Raw genomic sequence first — 26190 nt, forward strand, 5'->3', positions numbered from 1 at the left:
CCATGCAGGATTTTTGCTTCCAGGGGACCCTCAAGGTCCTTCCAATTCTATTTGGATGGGATTGGTTGCCAGTTGGTTACTTGGAACGGTAGCTTCAGTAGTAGCACAGAATCCATGTGTCTATTCCAGTGAACAGACAAATCAGGACCACCCCTCTGCTAATGACAACCATTCAGCTCCAAAAAGTAACCACACGATAGCATACCTTACCGTATCAATATTGACTAAGTAGCACATCTGTTTAGGGCCACATGCTAAAAGAGATGGAAATTTGCAGCAATTTGTAGCTTGAGCTTTTGCAGGACTCCAACTCCCATCATCCATGAACACTGGACATGCCAGGAAAGCCAGCCCCAGACAGCATGGCCAGTGTTCAGGGATCTTTTAAGAGAATGCTGCTTTCTTTTGATATGGCCATGTGCAGTGTCCTGTCAGACATGACTTTGTATACCACAGATAGCATTTCTATATCCAAGACAGGAAAAGCTTCAGATAACAACAATTATTAAACTATTAAGTGTCCAAACCTAAGAAAATGAAGAGAGAATAATTAGCATTTATATAAGCAATGAAGAAGAGAAGGAGGGAGGGGGGATAAGCAGTGATTACAGCCAAAGGCCGGAAGAATAATGGGCAAAGGACACAGCTGCTACAGTTTAACAAGTCAGCAAAATAATAATATGGATGGGCTTTGGGGTCCAGATTGCTAATTACTTAAACTCCCATTTATGGAGCATGCTTAGCATCTGGCTGTCAGAAATATAAAGGAAGTTGTTGGGTACTGAATATGTCTGATAATCTGCTGGTTGGGAGCAACTGAGTTACAGCTGCGATTTTTAGAAAACCAGGGCCAAAGTTTCCAAAATAGATGGTTGGGGGGATCTTGGGGGGGGGGGTAGGAAAGAAGTACCATCTATTTATTGGATAAGCTAATGCCTCCAGTAAGGATGGGGGAGAAATTCAATTTGATTCACATTTTAAGCTGAACCTACCTAATTCGTATTCCTGAAACATGAACTGAAATGCAGCTATCCTTCAAAATGTGAACTTTTTCCAATTTTGCAATGCAACCCACCCAAAAATGTGCACAAAGGATGTGTACATTAGGGGAAAGTGTGCCTATCGATACATATATTAGTGAAGCTGACATATAAAAGTGTACTCTCTTCAGGAAAATTGTTTTCAGAGGAATGAACACTACAATGCTGCTGAAGTCTCATGACGGCTTTGAAACCAAGAACTGCAAATGTGTAAAAGCAAGTACCAGTTCAGAAATTACTTTTGAGTGAACAGATCCTGCTTTACCCTTTAAATGTACAATGCACGTTGTCCTGCTCAAACAAGAAGGAATTCTAAGTAGACATGCATAGGATTGCATTGTTTAAAATTTATTTATTTAAAAACAAATAAATGAGATGGGGGAATCTAGATTTGAGTAAGAACTGGAATTCATTCAAATATTGGAATGATTGGGTCACTATTGTGGTTGTGCTAAAAAAAAAAAACCCTATATGCCAGGATAATAAGTAATAAGAACCCACAGTTATGTCACCTTTAACACATACTTGTACATTCCATTACCACTGGCAGTTTTCCTGCTTTCCCTCTCTGTTTAATTTGATATTTTAGCAGCAGCAGAAGCAGCGGCGGCAGCAGCAGCGGCAGCAGTTCCATAGCTGGTTGATTAGTGAATGATGGCTTGTGCCAGAGAACTGGGAGCAGGGTGTTGGTTGCAGGAGGTGGGACTCATATAGGATCACCATGGATGCTCCGGCTGTACTTTCCAATACACTAATGCTAGCATTACCAGCTGCATCCTGTCAGAGAATTACTATTTTTTTTTATCAGCCAAGCAATCTGCCATGCTTTAAAAATACAATGTGTGTGAAATCAAGAGAGAAGAAAAATATAATCTCATGATGAGAACACTTCTTGGAAGAATCAGTGTTGATGCGCCGGTGAATTTCTCTGCCCCCTCCTTTGAAACACATGGCAAATGAAGCAAGGCTTAAAATGGATAGATTCATGACAGTGTGATCTCCAAATGGAAACCACAACCCCTCTACACACACAAAAGGAGAGAGAGGGGGGAGGGAGGGAGGGAGGGAGGGAGGGAGGGAGGGAGGGAGAGAGAGAGAGAGAGAGAAAGAGAAAGAGAGAGAGAGAGAGTTCTTCTTCTTCCGGCTCTTTTCACGTTTCTCCTCTGATCAACATGATTCTGTCAATTTGGAAGTGGGTGGAGGAATGAATCATGCATTCCAAATGGGCATTTCTCAAAACTACCAGCTAAAGCAGCCAGAGAGACCTATTTAGGAAGTAAAGCTACTTTCTTGCATCACATACACCAGGGGTAGGGATACTATGGCACTCCTGGTATTGTTGCATTCCTACCCCCATCATCTCCCATTTTGGCTGGGACTGGAATCAGAGTTACTGTAGTTATAGGAGAGGAATTCAATTCACTTTGCATTAAAATGCAAACTTGCAGAATGTGCACTTTCGGAAACAGTACACAAACCAAAGCGTTCTTCAAAATTCGCATTTCTCTGAATTTTGTAATGCAGTTCTCCAGCCAAACAATGGGGACAAAAATGCATATATAAAGTGTGCCTATAAATGCATACATTAGTGAAAATAATATACAAAATGCATTATATTAGGGAATCATAGAATCATAGAGTTGGAAAAGACCACAAGGGCCATCCAGTCCAACCCCCTGACAAGCAGGAAACACCATCAAAGCATTCCTGAGGGAGGTGTTGCTTTGCATAAATATGCATAGTAGGAAAAATGTGTAGTAAAATGCCAATAAATTTTCATAAGGACTTTTTTCACACAAACACAAAAATCATAAACTGATGTGGAAAACAAAGCTTAAATGTATGGTATACAGCAGGCTTCCTCAAACTCGGCCCTCCAGATGTTTTTGGCCTACAACTCCCATGATCCCTAGCTAGCAGGACCAGTGGTCTGGGATGGTGGGAATTGTAGTCTCAAAACATCTGGAGGGCCAAGTGTGAGGAAGCCTGGTATACAGCCTCTCTCTCAGCCTAAGCTACTTCAAAGATTAGATTGATGTACACTGCTACGTAGGGACGCGGGTAGCGCTGCAGGTTAAACCACAGAGCCTAGGGCTTGCTGATCAGAAGGTCGGCAGTTTGAATCCCCGTGATGGGGTGAGCTCCCGTTGCTCGGTCCCTACTCCTGACAACCTAGCAGTTCGAAAGCACATCAAAGTGCAAGTAGATAAATAGGTACTGCTCTGGCGGGAAGGTAAACGGTGTTTCCGTGTGCTGCTCTGGTTCACCAGAAGCAGCTTAGTCATGCTGGCCACATGACCCAGAAGCTGTACGCCGGCTCCTTCGGCCGATAAAGCGAGATGAGCGCAGCAACCCCAGAGTCATCCACGACTGGACCTAATGGTCAGGGGTCCCCTTTAACCCCTTTACCTTACGCTGCTACAAGTTCATTAGAGGAAGAGTGAAATTTAGAGAATAAGCGGGGAGGAAGAGAAGGAGAATTCTAGTGGACCATAGTTGAAATGGCTTCTGTTGGCCAATAATGTTGAGATAAAGAGTGCCCCTCTTCAATGACATGCCTAACGCTGGATTAAAAGACAGCGTTCTCCAGAGGACAAAAAATGTGGCTTGTCCTTTCTCAGATTCTAATAAACAACAACAACAGAAGAATAAGAATAGTTTTCATCTATTGATAAATCTTAGAAAATGCAGCAGAATAAACCAACATTCACACTCACACTGAGTTCCAAGTACATAAGACTTGCTGCCACCTCAGACCAACAGCATTTCATATTATGCACACAAGGGCAATGTAAGCTGGAAAGCCATTTTTTTACTGGGTCTAAAAAAGATATCTGCATATAAAACATAATAAAATCAAGACCTATAATCATCCAAAGATTTAGAGAAGTTAAGGGGATTAGGAAAAGCAGACTGCTACCAAAATTGGGGGGAAGACCCCTCTTTTTATCTGCATCTAGCACATTTATCTTCATTTCAAGCTTTGCTTTTTTTAAGTCTAAAAATACAGAGAACACATCTGCCAGTCCTTGAAAGGAAACAGAATTATGAGCAGTAAATAGAGTGAAGATCCAGGATATAAAAAGAACAAATGATGCAAAGTGGATTGCAGTTCACTAGAGCAAATGTACCTCCTGCAAAAATATCCCCATTTTCCTCTCCCATATCCTCTGTACTGCCACCATTCGCACATTCATTCAATAGACATGTGAGGTTAAAATTCATTTACTTATCAACTCTATATACATCACTTCATATTTTCTTGCGCTGTATGGCATTCACCATTTTGTGCCCATTTGCCCATTTTGGAGAACTGTTCCTAGCCCTTTTGGATTTCCAGTACTTTGAATAATTCACAAACAAGGCCCCCTCACCACTCATCCTTGACACCGAGTTTAAAAGTCCTGGTCTCAGGGAGCCCACGTATTTCTCCCCTCCACTGTGAGATCTGCCCATTTATTCCTTAAAGAAAATGAATATGGATTACTCTTGATTTTTAAGAATCATTTTTTATTATTATTCTCATAAGGAGAAAGTGAGCAGTTCATTTTATGTAATGCGTTACAGCCAGAAGAGGGATAAAGTGTTTCAGTGTATATAAATATAAAGCACCACAATATTTATCCTGTTACTTATATGGCTTTAAATCTGCTCTCTTTATCTCCTCCCCAAAGAGCAGAAATATGTGCAGAATAGTATGTGCAGAAATAAAATTATGAAACGTGAAGTTATCCTTAGTTTCAACATCAGCATGATGTCAAGTTTCTTACTTATTACTTCCCAGGGACCTCTCGCAATAATTAAGCAAATCAACTGTATTGTAAATCAGTCATTCATTTGTCTGAAAATCATGTAAGAAAAACTGGAAGAAAAAAATTAACCTCTGTTTTAAGAAAGGGCACATTTATTTGCAAGCTGGATTCAGTTCAGTCTTTTAAAATTATGTGACTTGGGTAAAGTTCAGGATAAGAAGCTTGTAGTTTTGACTTATATGCAAATGTATCCTACAGCAACACACACCCATGACTAGCTGCAGTTATTTACTATAGTAGATTATATAAGATATTTGCCATTACCCAGAGAAGTGAACAACCAACTCTGTGTCCTGTTCTAGCAGGGTACTAGGCAAGGGGATGTCTGAAGCAATTATCATCATCATCATCATCCAGCTAATTGCATGTACCAGCCGGGGCAACAAGTGGCCAGGTACTGGTACTGAGAGCTGTTAGGACAAGGTCTGGGGACCATATTTCCTTCGGGCAACCATCTGGGGGCCACATGCCAGTAGTGAGCAGGACCAAAGGCAAAATGGGCAGAACAAAAAATGTGAATCTTACCTTTGTATAGCAGAGTGTTTTACACACACACACACACACACACACACACAGGAGTTCAGGCAACTCATTTACAGTTGTGCCTTGGTTTTTGAACAGCTTAGTTCTCAAACATTTTGGCTCCCGAATGCCGCAAACTCGGAAGTGACTGTTCCGGTTTGAGAACTATTTTTGGAAGCCAAACTTCCGATGGTGCTTCCACGGCTTCCGATTGGCTGCAGGAGCTTCCTGCAGCCAATCAGAAGCCGTGCTTTGGTTTTTGAACATTTTGGAAGTCGAAGAGACTTCCGGAATGGATTCCGTTCAACTTCCAAGGTACGACCGCAGTTCAAGACACTGGATTCAGAGTCTTGGGAATGCACACACAAACACTGTAGACAATTCCTCTTCTCAGGGATGACAACTTGAATAAAATACTGGGGGGCCCTATATAGTCAGTCTCATGATGTGGCACAGGTTGTGGACTCTCCTTCCTTGATGGTTTTTAAGCAGAGGTTTGATGGCCATCTGTCATTAATGCTTTAGCTGAGATTCCTGCATTGCGGGGGGTTGGACAAGATCAGGCATCCCCAAACTTCGGCCCTCCAGAAGTTTTGGACTACCATTCCCATCTTCCCCGACCACTGGTCCTGTTAACTAGGGATCATGGGAGTTGTAGGCCAAAACATCGGGAGGGCCGCAGTTTGGGGATGCCTGGACTAGATGAACCTTGGGGTCCCTTCCAACTCTACAATTCTATGATCCCCTCTGGCCAAGCGGAGTTTATATACTCAAGATAAGGTCACATACAAATAATTTTCCCCTTAAACCACTTTAACCGCCATCATTATTTAGCATGTGGTCATAAGGGCAACTGTTTTGTACATAAAGGATCACCTTCAGTAGTTTGCTTCATTTATTTATACACAATATTTTACTATATAGTTGTAAAGAAGAGGGAAGTTCAGTTTGTGTTATTCAAGGCCACAGGGGGAAAGAAATTCCAGACAACCCTTAAAGTTAGTGAAGCAATGTCCTGTGCTACAACTGGCAATATTCATTACTTTGCATTTCTTTGTCTGAGGGGCGGGAAACAACCGCCCCCACCCTTTCAAAGCCCTAATGTTCTTTCTGTGTTTTTGAAATTGGTGGCATTTTTCAGATCCTGCCTAGCTGAGAGGAAATCTGAGCACATTTCTTTTTATGATGATGATTATTATTCCGCACAAGGACTGATGGCTCCTAACCTCTTGGTCTCTCTTTACTCTGCCTTCTCTTTTATGTTACATTAGAGCACATGGTGCCATTAGACTTCAATTGAAAGAAATGAAAAATCAAAAGGGGGCACTTGCTTCAGGTAAAAGCTACAAAGACACCCAAAGCTTTTTGCAAATCTTAAGCAAACTCCATTCACCCTTGACAATGTTTAAATAAACAATCTTTATGACATCCTTTTTATTTGACTTTGCTTCAATAAATACCAAGACCTCCTGGGGCATTTCTGCTTCTGCAAAATACTGATAAGTCTCATCAGCATTTTTGTTTAAATGTACAGGATTTGGAAAGTAAAGGTTTAGTATTAAAACAAAATCCAAACAACAAAAAGGTGATTTACATTCCAACAAGCACTTCCTTTTCTTTTCTTTTTTTTAAAAATATATATTTCAAACTAATATTTTCACATATTCCTGTATGGTTTAGAAAGTAGCCTTAGGCCTGCCTCATGGGAGAAGTCAGGGATTAATTGACACAACTTTACCAACACAGCAGCCTTGGGACTAGAGCAGTTTACAACAACAGTTTAAGAGAATAACCAAGGAAAACAGCTTCCAATTCAATCTGCAAATGGAACTGAGAGAGGAAGAATGCAATCATCGGTATTGGATTTTAGCCAGGGCATGAAAGGTTAACAACTCAAATGTTATAAGATGTTATTATTGCCAGGCCCAAGGCACAGCTGGTTAAGAACTTTATGAAATAAGTACCTGAAAGGACATCACTACCAGTGCTGCCTTTCCTAAGTAACTGTTTTGGTCCTAGCTTAGGCTTCCCCACAAGCTGCATTTTATAACACAGAGATTAATCTAGTGATCTAATGGCTGTGTATATTTATAGCCTATGTATGGCAGAGCAATTTCTTCTTTCATGTGGCTATGGATTGGAGAACTGATACAAAATCCCAAAGGGTCTTACACCACCACAGCTCAGTGGCAGAGCACAAATTTCCCACACACAGAGCCCAGGGTTCAATTCCCAAGCTGCTTTTTACCACATCAAAACATGTATGCAAATGAGGTGCCGCAGAGCATTGTGGGGCAGCACTTTCTGTGCTGTGCTCGCTGTGACTTGAAGGAGTGTGGGCTGAAGTTAGCCCAGGTCCAGATTTTTTCCAACAGAGGCAGCTTTGCTGCCGCTGCTGCCGTTTTGCTTCAGCCAAGCAGGCTGAGGCGGAGCACAGCAGGCAGCGTCCCTGCCTGTCCTCTCCAGCTGCCCTGCTTCCAGGGGGCAGCTGCCCCCCCTGCCCCATGCTGGGTACACCCATGTTGGACAGTGTTCTCGAAGCTACCGGTACAAACATGAGTTTGACCAAGCTGCGGGAGGCAGTGCAAGACAGGAGTTCCTAGCGTGCTCTGGTCCATGGGTCACGAAGAGTCGGACACGACTAAATGACTAAACAACAAATGCCTCCGCATAGAACTAATATCTCACACTTACATGGGCTCCCTGTGTTCTCCTAGGCATGTAGACTTATCAAGTTTCAACAAATGCCTGGGAGCATCCAGAGCAGCAACAATTCATTAGGACCATTTTCATATAAGCTTCCTGTGAGTGCAGTCTAATTTCCAGCATCTTTTAAATCTAGGGATGCTTCTCAAATTCTCCTCCTTTGAATTTCTGTCCAGATTTTGGAATTCTGAATTATCTGGCCTCGTTTTCATAGACAAACTGATACATTAGGAACTCGCCATCATCTTGAATTTTATACAAAGTGCATAGTTTGCTACAGCTATCAGTTCCTTCACATCCCCTCCAATCCCTTCTACATTGCCAATGTTCATGAGACCACTGAAAAAATGCTGCAAAGTAACAATTGTGATGCAATTATTGACCAATCATTCACAAACACTTCTGCGCAGATGGAAACCTCTCTCCTAAAATAAAAATAAAAATCAAGGTAAGCAAATACGTTTTTTTGTCAGGATGTATCAAGATCCTGTTGCAGGGTGTTTAACAACACTGGTAAAACACCACACACAAATAATTTTGATGAGACAGCGATTAACAACTTATTATTATTACTTTTCTGGGCAGTGTTCTTTCAATGCACATATGTAGAGCAGGCGAAAGAACGTAAAGTAACTGCAAACTTTATCAAAAAGTGTGTGCGTTCCAGTTCTGAAATTAATTTCAGAAATTATCCTCATTAAACCAAAATTTAAAAGGAGTGCATGGATGCAGAACACAATGAACCAGAAAAACAATAAAGGAATGGAATATGGAAAATGTTTTTATTCCTAACTAGATAAAACATAAAACACAAAGAGGAGTGAAGGGAAAAGGCTTAGGGCACTTCCAGACTGTTGCTATTTTCTAGTGGGATATACTGAAAAGTGGGATATGACTTTCATGATACTTCATCTATCTTACTTCATCTGCTCCCACAAACAAACAGAATGCATGCTCAAAAAATAGCTTACATCATCTAATCTCCCTGCAAACTTTGTGCAAACAAAACAAGATGAGTACTTAAAGCAACTATATTAAAAGAAAGGAAAGCAATGCATTAGGATTTACCATGTATGTCTGCAGCATCAATAATTCCTAGTTCAACAGGCGTTCCTGCTTTCAGAGTACATGTAGATGGGGTCTGATGGAGAACGCTTACTTCTCCAAAGGAGTCTCCTGGATGCAGTCGGCCAATGAGGACTTGTTTCATATGCTTCATCTGTTTTGAAACATGAACCCATACTGTTTGTTTCTTCAGCACATATTTAGGACTAGAAAATGCACAACATACAATTTATATGATAAATCGCAAAAACTGTATGGGCTGATTGCCCTTGGTATGGTGCAAAATTCTGGCTGAGAAGCTAATGGAAGTGTGAGCTTGTCTGAAACTTTTAGGAACATATGGGGGCTTTTTATAACATTTGCAAAGTGCTTTAGGCTGTGTGCGCACATCTTATCCTAGAATCAATGGAGCCTTAGTACTCCCCACACCATCTAGATCTAAGTTTCTCCCTGAAAAGCCCTTCTTGAGAAACTGGCTTCATTCTGAAAATAAATGCTCAATGCAGATTAATTCTTTTGAAAACAGATGTAGGAAGTCCCAGCAATATGGTATTTGTATCCACATCCACCCAAGGACATTGTGGATGGGGGTCTAGCAAGACTTCAATCACCACTTCCTACTTTCTTCTTCCATCGGCTGGGGCATGTACAGGGAAGAAAAGGTATGGATAACTCAATCAAGGGGAGGTTTCCAAAGCTTGTCAAGCGACCACATTCATCTCTTGTGAACAGCAGGATTTAGAATCAATGTAGACTGAAAGAAGCATGTTGAGGATGAGCATGAAGGATTCTGGATCGAGAAGAATTACATTTTAGCAATGTAAACATACATAGCCATGGTTATCACTGGATCCCCAAAAATCTTTTGGGAAAGACCTGTTGTCCTGACTCATTTGATCTTCAATTTCATTATCATTTGAAACATTTAACTATATTCCTGTGCCGGGTGACTCATTTCCTGTACAAATGATAGACACCAAGTTTGGGGGTGGTTGCATTTTATTGTCACCACAAATATAACATTTTTTAATACCTAGACAGAAAGTTACAGATATAGAATGCAAAATATGCACAAAAATGTACAAAATGCACAAAAAGTGCTGTCACAATTAAGCACTTATAAGTGCCAGGGACATCAGCATAAGAATTAAGCACATCCTTAGCTCTCTCCCCTGAAATTACAGAGCTTCAATGGGTCATACCCAACACTGTTGGGTTTTGGTATAATTTGGTTAGAGAATAAAAGGAAAATTCCCTGGATGTCTAGATCCAGGTTCAGGGCACGTACACTATGGTGACAGGGAACCAGCAGAGATTTAAAAACACAAAATATGTTCTTAAGAAATTGTGAATGTTTAGAAGCTAGGCTATTTTTTATTTGCAGCATGATTCCACACAATAACTGACATTCCCTGAGCAATGTGCCTAAAAGTCATATTAAAAATAATAATAATAAATCAAGGAAACAAAAAAAAGCAAACACAAGGGGGGGGGAGAGAAAAGATAGAAAAGGGGTTGGCAAACTAAGGCCCGGGGGCCAGATCCGACCCAATCGCCTTCTAAATCAGCGTGATTTTACATGAGTAGAATGTGTCCTTTTATTTAAAATGCATCTCTGGATTATTTGTGGGGCAAAGGATTTGTTCATTCCCCCCCCCAAAAAAAATATAGTCTAACCCCCCACAAGGTCTGAGGGACAGTGGACCGGCCCCCTACTGAAAAAGTTTGCTGACCCCTGAGATAGAACCACCAGCGACAAACTGTATGAGACAGGAGGAAAAAACAGTAAGATTATTTTTGTACTTTTGCAATAATAATAATAATAATAATAATAATAATAATAATAATAATAATAATAGAATTTAAAATGCCTGGAAAAAAGGAAACATCCTCATATGCATTGAAAGGATCATAGTGTGAGTGTACTGCATCCAGCCTTAGCAGAGAAAAGAGAAGAGTGGAGCTGTTGTAGTTTGCCTGGGTGCCTGTGTAAGTGAAGCTACTGCCCTCAAGTGCTGCTGACGATGCTGAACCAGTGTTGAGGTTAAGATTTAGCTGCCAGTCCAGTCAGCTTCTGTATGTGAAATTGAGGGTGGGTGGGTGGGTGAAACTTTGTCCTTTGTGTCAGGCAGCAAGATGACTTTGGCTCACTGAGTAAGTAATCCAACAAAACAAAAGGATTTCCAGAACTGATATTATGGACGAAAATGTAATTCCTCACCATTTTCCCCAAAGGTCGCTTCACAAGGGCCGGGATGATTTGGTAAGCATTGCAAATTCCAGACTTAATGAATCCAACATATTCACTTAATTCTCCTTCTTTCATAAGCACTGCAAGAAAAATAGCAAATATGTATATATATGGTTTTCTCCACCAACAATAATTTTTGCTAAATGATATTTTGAATTATGCCAAATGAAGCAACCTTTATATGATATTTTGCCCTAAGGAGTGAATGTTGACCTCACCTACCTTGGATGTATCTGTTCCCAAGGTGAATCAAGGATGAGTGATGCAGGAAAGTTCTTTAGCACCCTCCACCCCCACTATTATTTCTCTGCTATGGATTAAATCCATTCGCATATTATTCTGTTTTTCTTGAAATTAAATACTTTCTGGAGGGCACACTCAAGATTACTTAACACATTTGTTTTCCCTTCAATATATTTACATAGCGATAACAGAAAGATAAAGAAAATGTTCTCTACACATTCTGCATTCAAGTCCAGTTTCAAATCTACATGAGTGAATAGAACCCAGGATGGAAGTCTTTCCAGATTAGCAGGGTAAGCCTATATATGTTTTCACCTGGATGTAAGTCCTCCTGTGTTCATTGGGGATTACTCCCAAGTAAATGCATAGGGTTGCAGATGAATGGGTCCTAAATATATTTGGTTCATTTATATATTAAAGCACGTTTTATGCTGCCTTTCGGGGTGGAGCCTTAAATTAGGCAGGGATGGCCAACAATACATAAAACACAAAACAAGTGTATCATGTATGCTCCCTAGACTTCTTTATTTAATCCAGTTTTATTATGCTCCAACCTGAAGACTACTGTTTCAAATTTGCCTGTTTTATCCAGTAATAATAATAAAATAATAATATACTATTTATACCCCACCCATTTTGCTGGGTCTCCCCAGTCACTCTAGGCGGCTCGCAGCAGAATATTAAAAACAAGATAAAAAAATCAAACATTAAAAACTTCCCTAAACAGGGGCTGCCTTCAGATGTCTTCTAAAAGTCAGATAGTTGTTTATTTCCTTGACATCTGATGGGAGGGTGTTCCACAGGGCGGGCGCCACTACTGAGAAGGCCTTGGGCCTGGTTCCCTGTAACCTCACTTCTTGCAATGAGGGAACCGCCAGAAGGCCCTCGGCGCTGGATCTCAGTGTCCGGGCTGAACGAGTAGCATGCACTCACATACCTATATGCGCACAGGCTTCTGAATCATTCCACTTTGAAAGAAATGGTATGCTGGATGTCAATAGAGTAATTTCAGGTTCAAGCAGTGACTGCAAGTTCCTACTCTACTGTTATAATCCATTCCATTATATTTACACTTGCGCAACAGAACTTGCCCCTTCCTTCCCCAAGGAAGATTTGGGGTGGGTAGGGCACATGCAGGGAGATGAGGGAGAAGTTCTATTGCACAACTGTACATTCTTGCATTAACAGAATGATTGCACCCTTAAATCATATTTCTTGTTTTCGCTCTGTACCTACCCTGAATAGCAGGGGAAAAAACAGGCAAGGGAAGCGAAGAAGGAAAAGGGAAAGCCAGGCTTTTGCAATTAGAAATTGAGTATATATGGCCTTCAGGAAAAGAACTATTGACATTGGCTTTTGCAAAAGAACCCTGACATTTTGCCACAATGAAAACAGTGACACAAACACCACATTGTCACTAGTTCAGTACAAATGGAAACCAAGGGCAGGACATAAGGTAGGGAGACCGAACAGCTGGGAAGAAGGCAGACTCCATGGAATTGGCGTAGTGCAAAGTCACTGCAGACTTTTATTTGATGTGGGCATACAAGAGGAAAGCTCTATTGAAGTCAACGAAGCTATGAATCTGCCTGCTCGACACCAGCTGGAATGCTCAGCTTGAGTTGGCACCTAACATTTTTCCGTGGCTGGAAAAAAATAGCAATAATAAACGCAGATGCTTTCAAAGTGTAATGCTGCCATTATATGCTCCTTTGTGACAGCCTATTGATGCAAAGTGGCTGTGAACTGAGCACCACTCATCATTTAACCCAGATTTATGGATAACTTATAACAAAAATACTGGCTGTGCCATGAAGTCCAAGGTGACTCTAAGATTCAAACAGACTTCTTAAAAAGAAAGAATGCCATTAAAAAAAAGTAATAACAATTTTTATGTAACGCACCCCAACTCTCTCTGTAAAACAACACCATAAAACACAATTCAGTAATATAAGATGCCCAGCATGAAAAAGAATGTGTGTCATTTACACTTTCTTTATCTCTGCTTCAGGATAATACACAAAGCGGTCCTTATCCTCCCAAGTACTGCATGGTCTGAAACAAAATTTCTGTTCCTTCTGTCAAGCCATAAATAATGTTTAACATATCCAGGAATAAAGCCGACTCCAGAATAACACTGATGTCATCCTGAATTTGGAACTAGGAATGTGCAGTGGCTTGTGATAAATTATAAACTGGAGTGCTTGGAGAGATTCTGGGCTTGACCAAGATGAAGTGGGATCTGTACAAGGCATCCTGAATTGAAGTGGGGATCCCTCCTTCCCTTGTATCTCAGAGACTCAGATATAGAAAAGAGCTCCAGCCAAGTATCTTCTAAAAGTGAAACTAATGTCTCTAACATATAAAGGGCAAACTGGGCTAGAGGGTAGAGGTAAATACCAGGATGCAGACATGAAAAGGACAAAGCTCCACTGTAACTGAGAGGTCAAGCTTACAAACAGAAGAGGTTCTTTTATTGGCCTTTCCAAACCCAGTGCCTTTTGGGAAGGTAAATTATCTACCCCAAAATTAAATGTGTGCCTTGTAAACAACTGCTGAGCAGCTTTATCTTCATTTCTGCAATTTTCAAACCAATTGCCCACCAAACACATGTGGAGATTAAGTGAGTTCCATTCTGAAACTGTTAGCAGCTGTCCTTGCAGGAAAATCACTGCAGATCTCTTTCTGAAATTTGGCCTCCTCAGAATGGATGAGCTTGCCTGCAAATGTCACCCAATTCTACCTTAAAAAGTTTAAAAGGTATAGACATTTCCTTTAAACAAAAAACAAGCAAACTTTAAAGGTGACTGGGACAAAAAGGGACACGGGTGGCTCTGTGGGACCACAGAGCCTAGGGCTTGTCGATCAGAAGGTCGGCGGTTCGAATCCCCGCGATGGGGTGAGCTCCTGTTGCTTGGTTCCTGCTCCTGCCAACCTAGCAGTTCAAAAGCACATCGAAGTGCAAGTAAATAGGTAACGCTCCGGCAGGAAGGTAAACGGCATTTCTGTGTGCTGCTTTGGTTCGCCAGAAGCGGCTTAGTCCTGCTGGCCACATGACCTGGAAGCTGCCTGTGGACAAACGCTGGCTCCCTCGGCCAATAACGCGAGATGAGCACCACAACACCAGAGTCATCCGCGACTGGACCTAACGGTCAGGGGTCCCTTTACCTTTAGGACAAACACAAACAAAAAGGAAGAAAAGACCTGGACTGGTTTGCCTGCAATTTTGGCAAGCTCTATCCACTCTGGAGAGGTGAACTATGCCTCCAAAATCTCTTCCACTTTTGTCAAAAGGTTATGGCCATTTAGATAAAAATTTCCCAATAATATATTGGGGGGGGGAGTGAAGTCTCACCACCCCCATAGTGGCCTCTGTCTCAGACCCAAAGCTGATCAGGAAGCCTCCAAAGTGTTTTCTGAAGTGCTGGATCTAGGTGTGAACCAAACCTTGTGGCCAGTGCACCACGACTTACGATTCTGGCATGCTACCAGAGACATTTGTGAGCAAAATGAGCTGCTGCCTTAAGACAAATGCCTGATGCTCTTAAACAAAGGTGAAGGGAAATGTGGGGATATATAAGTCAATGGGTTTTCCCACCAGAAGAACTAATGAGCTGCACCACGGCGGAATTCCAACAGACAGCTTATCTGCAGGTTTAAATAAAACTTGTCATAAAATCTATTTCTTTCCCCCATAGACTCTATAACTTTTTGTTGCACAGCCCTGAAATGCCATGTAGCCAGGAAGAAGAACCTGGTTTTGAACAGCTAAATACATGGAACATTTTCATTCATAGCAACCCCTTTCACAGCTGCATAATTAACACCTTGAACAACAGAGGGAAAGGGCAAGAAAGTTAATTTTTGTAGGCATTCCTGTAGCCTGTTTCTGCAGCGGTGATGGGCTCACATTGTTAAAAACCCTTGGTTCTTTTATTCCTTCATTTTCTGTAGACTCTAATCAGCACGTACCTTTGCAGCAGGTGTCTCATTGCTGAAGGTACCGTGCATGGGAGCAAAAACCCGTCAAAAGCGGAACACAAATCAGGGCAGGGTAGCTAAGAAAATAAAGCATGCAATAATTGGCTGGCATGGACATCCTTTAATGTTCTTTATCTTGTGTTATGCTATGGAATGCTCTCCCTAGGGATGCTCGCCTGGTGCCCATATGGTTGTGTCTTCACTACAAGTATAAGGGTTCATCCATTCTAGGCACAGGTCTGGGCTTTAAAGCTCCACGTCAAACTGGTTGTTTTTTTCCCCTGTCGCAAAACTTTCCCTGGGAAAACCTGCATTTTACCGCTGAATCATAACAAATGCCAACCAGTGGGTGGTTTTTTAATTCCATGTCTGGCAGCAATTGCCACGCGTTTGCTTTTTATCGCCTTCTATGTGCTGGTTTTTTTATATACTTGGCTTTTATGCTCGCTGGGTTTTTAAACCTATTGCAGATTTTTACTGTATCTTTGTTTTATCGTTACGTTTTATTTTTCTGTACTAGGCCCAAAGCATTTATTTCATGGGGTATCTTATGAGCATAATAATGAATAAATAAATGGAATTAGAATTCAGACTCGAAGATGCCAGATTTGACCTTGTTGGCAATTACCGCCAGGGAAGTTTGCAGTCCTGATCAAAAGTGGGGATTAACTTCAACTTCATTCAGAAAATGCACACACACGATCTCTGTATACATTTGGTTAGAGCTACTGGGAAGTTCTCCTGCACAACCTGCCTTGGAAGGAAAGGAAGCAGTGAAAAATCATAGCAATGCACTTTCCTGGCTCCCTTTTCCCCAGTCCCAAGTAGGATTTCTGCTGTTCTTTTATATTAATGGCCAAAGCCTAGAACAGGCCTCCCCAAACTTTGGCCCTCCAGATGTTTTGGCCTACAACTCCCATGACCCCTAGCTAACAGGACCAGTGGTCGGGGAAGATGGGAATTGTAGTCTAAAACATCTGGAGGGCCGAAGTTTGGGGATGCCTGGCCTACCGTGTTTCTCATATTATAAGTCATGTCTTATATTAATTTTTTCCTGAAAAAAACACAGCATGGCTTATTTTCAAGGGATGTCTTAATTAAAAAATAAGTACCGGTACCGGTATCTGTACAGACCACAGACCTGCTCCCACCGGGTCTTCGCGCGCGGCAGGCAGAGGCTGCAGCCGGGTCCTGGGGCTGCGTGCGCGGCAGGCAGAGGCTGCAGCCGGGTCCTGGGGCTGCATGCGCGGAAGGCAGAAGCTGCAGCCGGGTCCTGGGGCTGCGCGCGCGGCAGGCAGAGGCTGCAGCCGGGTCCTGAGGCTGCGCGCGCGGCAGGCAGAGGCTGCAGCCGGGTCCTGGGGCTGCGCACGCGGCAGGCAGAGGCTGCAGCCGGGTCCTGGGGCTGCGTGCGCTGCGTGCTGAGGCTGCAGCCGGGTCCCGGGTGTCCACGCGCAAAGCAAAGGCTACAGCCGGGTCCTGGGGCTGCACGCGCTGCGCGCTGAGGCTGCAGCCAGGTCTCGGGGGTTAACGCGGCAGCAGCAACCCTTCTTTGCCACAGACCTTCTTCCACCACCCGGTACGGCTTGTTTTCGAGGTATGCCTTATATTTTTCCACCTCAGGAAAATCCTGCCATGCCTTATTTTGTAGGGATGCCTTAAAATATGAGAAACACGGTAGAACCAACCATTATTAATTTCTACTCTAATTTTGAGCACAACAGATAGGGCTTCTCCAGTGATTTATCAATACATTCACAAGCACATTCCTTTCTTAAACCAGAGTGGGGAAATTCTCCCCCCTCCATTTTTGTCTGAACTCTTGCTGAGCCCTTTAAAAGCATTTGGTGATTTAAAATAAACTTGTATTTTACAGCTCCTTCACAAAACAACGTGAGTTCTGCCAGAAGCTCTGAAGCAAGATGAAGTAGTAGAGAACAATCATTTCCACATAATGAAATTGTTTGAAAGGCTTTCCCTCGACGTACCTATATAAGTACTATTTTGCTAGGAATTCTTGTTCCCGTGCCAATGATGTGACACACAATACTGTGGCTTGGCAGCTATACCACCACTACAGCTGAGAGGGTTACTGAAGGCTGCAATCATAAACACACCAGGTCTCTTTTGACATCATAGAATTCACTTCAAAGCAGACGTACCTAGAAATGTCCTGGACAACTTTGTTGAATTGTGACCACTAATTATTAACTGGTAGTCACCACTACCCTATGAACCCTATGAACATTAAGCTGGTTTAAATGTATTTTGGCACCCTGTGTTTGGGATTCCCCACATCTTTCCAAAGGCAACCCAGCATTCTCTTTGCACAAGCACATCTACTTGAAATGTGCTGTTTTGAAGTTCTCCTTCCCCTGCAAGCCAACTGTAGGGGGTGTAGGGGAGGAGATGGGGGGAAACCCCATTACACGAGTGGAAACCCTTGTGTGTGGCTTCCACTGATGGGGTTCATTGGTGAATTCCACCCAATGTGTTTATTCACAAATGTACAGGTTTAGCTGGTGTTACTGGGTGTGCAGAAACAAACATGGTACTTAATGTACAGCAACGTTCAGTTTCCTACCATCCAAATCAGTTCCAAGTGAAGTGAAAATTTCCATATACCTCCTACCGTAGCTTTTCTTTCAACTCCTAAGACTGTCCCTCCCAGGTGAAACCAGTTCAGTCATTACGCTGGCATATGGGTGTGAGTTAGATTCCAAAAATCTGGAACAAAGGGTTACTTTCCACAGCCAATTGTCCATTGTCCCCTGTTAGTGTGGGGAACAAAAGGCCTCATGCCGAGCAAACTGAAGAACTCCCTTTATTTCTTTACTTTGGCTGGAATGCCAAACATCTTCTGGGATTTAACAGAGGAGGAAATGTAATCTCAGTGTCTACTGAAAGTGCTCGAAACAAGGGCACAGGCACATCTTTCTAAGGAAAGTAATAAGGTGTGAAAGAAGTGTTGTAAGCCATGAGCACACAAACAGACCTAGACCTTGCCAGTGTTCCCCTAAGTCTATCAGAGCAGCACCATCTCCATATCTGCACAATGAAGTCACTGTCAGCAAAAGAGTGTGTCACTCCATGTACTGCACACACCCACGAAAGTCGGGCACAGACTGCAATGTTCCCACATCTTTCTATTGGGGTCCCTGTGATCTGCTCTCAATTACAGTGACGGCACAATAATTTTATCTGTTATTTTTCTGAACGCACTGACATTTGCTAAATTTACAGGCCCGTGGCTTTCTCAAAGGTGGAACTTTCAACTTCCTAAAACTTTTCAATTTAGGAATGATTTCGCTGTTGCTGGCACCTCTGCCCATTTTGTAGAGATTGATACCTAAACCAGGGTTGAGATCGGGGTGGGGATTGGGGAACACCAAACTGGCTGAGTTCAGGATTTTGTGTGTCGATCTTATTTTTTAAAAGCCAATGTATTCTGAATAGTGGTGGCCAATAAGGGAGATACCAAGAGAAGATACTTCCTAAATAAAAGTAAATTGGTTCCTGTTGTATAATTTGACATTTTTCCCTTTCTCAATGTGCTTCATATCTATATCTATATAATTTAAGATTAACTGTAAATGTTTTGGAGTAGTTTTCTGCTATCACCCACTGCCATTTGTATCATTTGAGGTTGTGTTCATAAAGCCAAATACTTTGTAGCTACAGACGCAGGCAGGGAGATGACACAGGCAAGCAAATGCTGCATTGTTCCACTGTTCTTTAATGTTGCAATTTTGTAGATCCTTTAATCATTGGCTGTATTTATTTTATGCTGTGTAATACCTTAGGCATTTTAGGAGGAAGGGTAGTAATTAAATGAAATAAGCAAACAAACAAATTCCAGGTAGATGCTACATGTCCAGAGGTCATGTGCCTTTTTATATTGTAAGCCTCCATATGATCTTCAGATGAAGGACAGTATGGAAATTTAGTATGAATGTTCAGGATTGGACTGATTTTATACCTATTTTTATTTCTCCTGCAGCAAACAACAAGAACACCTTTCCCCCATGTTGACCAGTCCCTTTTCTAAGTTCAGCAGATGAGGCCTTCCTGGTGTTTCCTACATGGGATGAGATACATGGTGTGAAGGCCCAAGAAATGACTTTTTCAGCGGTGGGTCATTGCATGTAGATTCTTTCTCTACTACTGAGATGTTTTAGGACCACAATTCCCATCATCCCTGACCACTGGTCCTGTTAGCCAGGGATGATGGGAGTTGTAGTCCCAAAACAGCTGGAGGGCCAAGTTTGGTCACGCCTGTTTTAAAATATATACTGTAGCTATTCGTTTTTATTGCAGATCATCCTGTGGCCTATGCAGTGGTATATAAATCATCTAGATAAGTAAATGCTTAGGCATGTATTTGAATTCTTTTAAACATTCAGTTACACCAGTGAAAATGCGAAGTTTCAAAACATGTCCATTGCCCACCCACTCAATTTCATTGGGGGGGGGGGGTGCTTCATTAAAACATGTCCCTCAGACAGCATTGGTCAGAAGAAGGCATACTGTGAACAACTTAATTCAAATATTTTAACTGATGACGGAGCACTATGCTGCCCCCCACCCCTCACAAGAGTGAATTTCGCTATCTTCAAACCGCTGGTTCATACATATATATATGAGCAGCATCAAAGAAATCTATGAGTAGACGAATGACCTTCTTGAATACCAAAGGGGATGAGGCAGCACTGCCATTTCGTGGAATTAAGAATTCCAGCTGCTTCAAAGCAGGCAATCCATGCTTAATAAAAGGAATCGTTGTGGCTTATCATGTAAATAAGAGGCTGGATTAAAAACGGTTTAAAGGCCTTTTTTACATGTTAAACCAGTGGGGAGGAAAGATGAGTTCTTGACATTTGAATGTTGTTTGGGAGAATATTTAATCAGTATATGATCCTAACATATCAGGCCGGACGTCCTTGCCACCAAGTGTTTCTCTCCCCGCCCCCTACTCTTTTTATTATGTCACTATAAAGGAAATTTAGTTGCGTCACAAAAAAGGAGAGTAGTTTTACTGATATAGCTGCATTTAGATTTCATACTTCACCTTCAAAGCATGTACTCCAGAAACTACTTGCTCCAAAGGTGCCCTGAGGAAAACTACAGGCAGAACTGTAAGAGCGTGTTGTTGAGGCTGAGGACCTAGAGAGCTTTCACACCTCTTTTCTATCCAGGTTGCAATATGTCACAACCTCTCAACAAATCCCAACTTGTCACCCCCATTTGCTTGCTCCGCCTGACCCAAAGTTTCCTGGCGAGTCACAGGCAATACAATCATGGCAATATTAGTTCTGTCTGCCCACAAAAGGAAACGAACAGGCTCACTAGAGCCCAGCAGATGCAACTGAACTTCAGTGATGAGAAAAATACAGTCAATAGCACTTCTGCACAAATCACTTTGTGAAAGACAAGAACTTTGGTGCAGCAGTAGATATCATCCTAGGTGGGTAAAGCAAAAGGTAAAGGACCCCTGGATGGTTAAGTTCAGTCGACTGTGGTGTGGTGTTCATCTTAATTTTCAGCCTGATTTCAAACTGCTAGGATGGCATGAGCTGGAACAGAGCAACAGGAGCTCATCCCATCACACGGATTCGAACTGCTGACCTTACGATCATCAAGCCCAAGAGGCTTGGTGGTTTAGACCACAGCACCACCTGAATCTCAGTAGATGTCATCCTATAGCAATGGGAGTGATGGAGACTCCATGGTGGGGGGTTTGAAAAGCCACAGACTCACAGGGGTCAGGAAGCTTTCTCAGCCATGGACCGGTCCACCGTCCTTCAGACCATGTGGTGGGCCGGACTATATTTTGAAGAAAAAAATAGGAACGAATTCCTTTTTTTTTAACATAATTTTTATTGATTTTACAAATTACAAAAAAAAAACGGTACATACATGAACACCTTTTCCAACTTCTTCCCACCCCCCTCCATGGGTCCTCCCCTGCCACAGAAGTATCCCACGCAGGTGAACAGTCAGAGATGGTCCATTTTATGGTTGGATTTCTGTCCTCCTCCCCCTCCCCTGCCCCAAAGCCCCCCCCTGCCACCAGAGAGCTCCAGGAAATCAGGGCAGTACGCAGGAAGGCATCCATCCAACCATCTATTCTCATACCAAAAAGAATAAAAAAGAGAAAAAAGAAAAAAGGACAAAAAAAGAAGAAAAAAGAAAAAGAAGAAAAAAACAAAAATAATCTTTTTTCCCCCCCACTCATAATTAATAAACCATATTTTATGGGCTTCCCCGACCTCCCCCCTTCCCCGGTTTTCGTCCCTTTTTTATCCTCTTCAACAGTTTCTTAATCTATAATATAATTACCTTTATACCTCATACTATTTTAAAACTTGACTATTATCATTTTCACCGAATATCTAAATCACTAAAAAATCAAACTCCAATTTTTCTTCCCGTGCCTAATTTCCCCCCCCTCTATAAGCCTCCATATTTTCACCTTATTCCAAAATCAATTCACTTTTAAACTACAGTCGTACCTCGGGTTACGACCACCTCGGTTTGCGAACAGTTCGGGTTACGAACTGCGCAACCCCGGAAGTGTTTTCGCCGCGCGCGTGTGCGCAGAAGCGCCGCGCGCGCGATCGCGCGATCTGCGCATGCGCAAAGCGTGAAAATCGCTAAAATCGCGCTTTGCGCATGCGCAAAATGGCGGCGCCCATCGCGTTCGGTTTACGAACTATTCGGGTTACGAACTGCGATCCGGAACGGATCGCGTTCGTAACCCGAGGTATTACTGTATAACTATTCCCAATCTAACCTTTCATCCCCAATTTCCGGCTCCAACCCTCCAATCCAGCAAGTTCCATAGTCAGCAGTCCAGTTTTAATCCTAATAATCCATCCTATCAATCACAACCCCGCTCTCCCTTCACCCCACCCCCTTTTTGCAGTATTTTGCCATCCAGGCCTCCATACAGCACCCCTGAGTTTCTTCTCTTCTCTGATTATTTTTTTCCTCTTCCCTGTGGGCATTCTGGAGTTCCAGTAAATCCAATCGTACCCCCCTCAAAAGGGGGGCACTCCACATGACTTTTTGTAGAGTAAAATCGTCTTTTCTTTCATGGTGAGCTTCATTTTGTATTATATTATCACAGTCATTGTCTTCATCTTTTCGTTCCAAATCACAGTCCCCATCATTGTCAAAATCCTCCAAATCTCTGTCACTATCATTCTCACACTCATCCTCCTCAGTTTCAGTAGCTTCATCGTCTAAGAACTCATATTCCGCCATCACCATCTGGAATTGTTGCTTTAACTCTTGCTGTTGTGTCTCATCTTGACATAGTCCTATTCTTACTTCCCACATGATGGTCAAAACAGTCCGCTGGAACTCAGGCGAATACCTTTTTGTTGACATAGTTCAATCCTGTCAAGGTCGAAACTTGTCACATGGGGTGGAAAATGGTCACAGTTTATTTTCTCGACTCCATTTTAACAAGCTGGCTGCATTCTCCGAATCTTAATACATAGAAGTAAAGTCCGAACTCATATTTCAAAAGCATATAAACCAAAAAATTCTAAAAAGTCCAAAAATAGAAATAAAAATAAAATTCCACTTATAAATCCTGATCAGCTCACTGGGTTGTCTGGGCTGCCGGCTCCCGGGGAAAAGAAAGGTCTTTCTGGATCTTTTCCTCTTTCTGCAGGGTATTCACGTCCCCAGTTTTTCTCCCCTTTTACCCTGCATCTAGGGGAGATCCTCTTTGATGCCTTTGAGGGAACCTTTTAAATTAAAATCTTCTGTTTACGGCTTCGGGTTTCTATTTACTGTTTCTTAAATTGCCGGTGGGGGGGGTGGCTTCCATTTTTCCCCCTCTCTCCCAAATCCAAATTAATTTGTAATCCAAATTTTGAAATTACTTACAGTCTTGTTTCCTAATTATTTTTTCAAAAGAATCCAGCGCTCTCCGCCTTCGGCTTGAAGCTTCTCTCCGCTAGGGTAACGTTGTCGTTCAAAATGGCCCCCGCGACTTCTACCCTCCTCGCTCCGGAGCTCTTATTAGAGCTTACCGGAGAGTTGGGGAGTCCGGATTGGGGCTCTGCCGAACAAAATTCGCCCCCGGGACGCTCTTCCCGGGGTTCTAAGGGGCGCAGCGTCGCTCTCGCTGCCCTCCCCACTCCTAGCAGAGACGGGTCGCCTCGGAGACGAGACGAAACCCCGCCGATCGGCGCTGGCGCTGAACCGGAAGCCCCCCAAAATAGGAACGAATTCCTTTGCCCCACAAATAACCCAGAGATGCATTTTAAATAAAAGGACACATTCTACTCATGTAAAAACACGCTGATTCCAGGGCCGGATTGAGAAGGCGATTGGGCCGCATCTGGCCCACGGGCCTTAGGTTGCCTACCCCTGCCACAGAGTCCAATGAGGCAGGGCAGAAAGGCTCAACTCCTCATGATAAAAGGATGAGAAAGGATGCCATTTTTGTATATTGCATAGGTTGCCAACTCACCAGAGACCAGCTCTTGAAATGAAACAGGAAACGGGGGTGGATTGTAATATCATATATTATGTTATTATGAATACTAGCCTTGCTATGTGTAATAATTAAAGAGTAATTCCACCTTAGAAGAGGCACTGTTCATTTCAACCCATTCACAATAAGGAAAAAGTAAGCAATTAGGATTGGAACTTAAAACAAGCTAATTCATACTATTAAGATAATTTTAAAAGTGCTGCTCACAAGGGGAGATGTGGTTTGTTTTAATACCACTATGTCTTATTTTAAATAAATGTTAAATAGCTCTGATGTGATGTCTCCAATGACTGTTTAAATTAAGGAAATAATCACCAAAGTTAATTTTTCAAGGGATGGGGAGAATCTTGGCACATATACTTTTGTATTACTCCACACACACACACACACACACACACACACACACACACACACACCCTTTGGGCCAATAGCCAAAGGTCACTACAATTATATATATGAAGATATAAACATAATTTGTTCCACTTAGCTGAGGTTACTTTTTGGAAGCTATCATTAATCTGATTTATAAGGCCTTTAAGAAAAGCAGCAACACACTACATCATTTCTGACAGCAGATTTTGATATCTTAGAACAATGAGATAGCAAAACTAGAACATTGGTCAATTCCCCTTCTCCTATTTTGTGACAACCAGCTGAGACCTAGTTTGCTCTTTATCTGCCCTCTGCTGCGGTCAAAAGCCAATAATGTTTTTAAAGTAGTTTATGAATTCTATTTGTACACTCTATTTCCTGCCCTTTATTTTGAACTTGTGTTCTTAAGCAATGGAAATATATAATTCCCCAAACCTTCCTAGTAAATGCGACCTTTTTACCAACCAGGTGACAGCAGAACCAGCTGTATTAGCTGGAAGATTAAACCAGATTAACTCAGGCTGAAAATGAAATGCATGTTTTGAAAGCATGCGTAAGAGAGAGGTGGTTAACTCCCTTTGGATTATAATCAGTAAACAAAGCTTTTTAAATAATATTTTTTTTATTAAAAACTGCCATAGCTTAACCTCAAATTATTGGCTACCTGCAGGAGTGTCAAGTCAGTCCTTGACTGACAATATTTGTGTCTCAGCCTAAAAATACGCAAAGCTATCATGTAAACTGATTTTACAGCTGAAAATATTTATGACAGATAAAGCATAATCCCCTAATCTGCCTTCTGTGCTTTTATAGTAATTAATGAGTAACCATATATATATACTCTGTTGCTCAACACACTTGTATCACTAATCCAGGCTTATGCTGTCTGGCAGGGATGAATTGGTTAAATTGCTCATGAAGAATCTTGGAATTTTTATTATCAGATCTCTCAAGTCAACCTTAAGCATTCGGGTGCCTGGCCCCAGGCCCATTCTGTTGTGCTTCTCCTCTGATATCAAAGCAGCTAAGCCAATGGCAGCCTGAAAGGCCATGACATTCCTTACCTATAAATTCTACTACAGCAGAATTATCACTGCCATCCACACAGATGTGCTAAGCCAAAAGGGCCAGAGACAGAAGGGTGAAAAGCAGGTTCACAGAAGAAAAGATGGCCTGGTCATACAAGTCTTACACCAGTGTTTCTCAAACAATGAGCTGGGACCCATCCTTGGGTCACTTTCAGGTGGGCCTCAGTGCCTCCTCACTTGCCTGCCTTATTCCCTACCCACTCATAGCCTTTTGGGTGGACCTTTTGGTGGACCTTCCAAGCATCCCTATTTTCCAAGGACACCCCTGATTTAAAGAAGCCACCCCAGTTTCTGATTTGATCTCAGAATGTCCCCCTTTTCCTTAGGATGTCCCTATTTTCATTGGATAAATGTTGGAGGCTATGGAGTTATCCAACCCCTGAGCCATCTGAAGGCAATCCTGTATAGTGTTGTTGTTGTTTACATTATCGTTATGGAATGGGACATCCTCATTTTCATTGGATAAATGTTGGAGGGTGGGTGAATGTTTCTGCATGCTGAGTAAAAGTGTCCAGGAGGAAAAGAACGCTGAGAGATGGGGGTGAGTAAAAAGGAAGAAAAGTCTCCAAATGAGGCGTTGAAGGAAATAAAAAGCTGAGAT

The 26190-nt window shown here is 42.2% G+C and overlaps 1 protein-coding gene across 1 annotated transcript in view; it reads right to left on the bottom strand.

The window, feature by feature from the left end:
• The window catches only part of CNBD1 (cyclic nucleotide binding domain containing 1), a 131449-nt gene that overhangs the window by 13271 nt on the left and 91988 nt on the right, over positions 1–26190 (bottom strand). Inside the window, exons 9-10 of the mRNA XM_035125618.2 lie at positions 11367–11476; positions 9149–9299 (exon numbers count right to left, since the gene is read on the bottom strand). Of these exons, the coding sequence (XP_034981509.2) occupies positions 9149–9299; positions 11367–11476 (261 nt within the window). The remainder of the gene's footprint in view (positions 1–9148; positions 9300–11366; positions 11477–26190) is intronic.

Source organism: Zootoca vivipara, chromosome 8 (genome assembly GCF_963506605.1).
Source record: "Zootoca vivipara chromosome 8, rZooViv1.1, whole genome shotgun sequence".
NCBI lineage: Eukaryota > Metazoa > Chordata > Lepidosauria > Squamata > Lacertidae > Zootoca > Zootoca vivipara.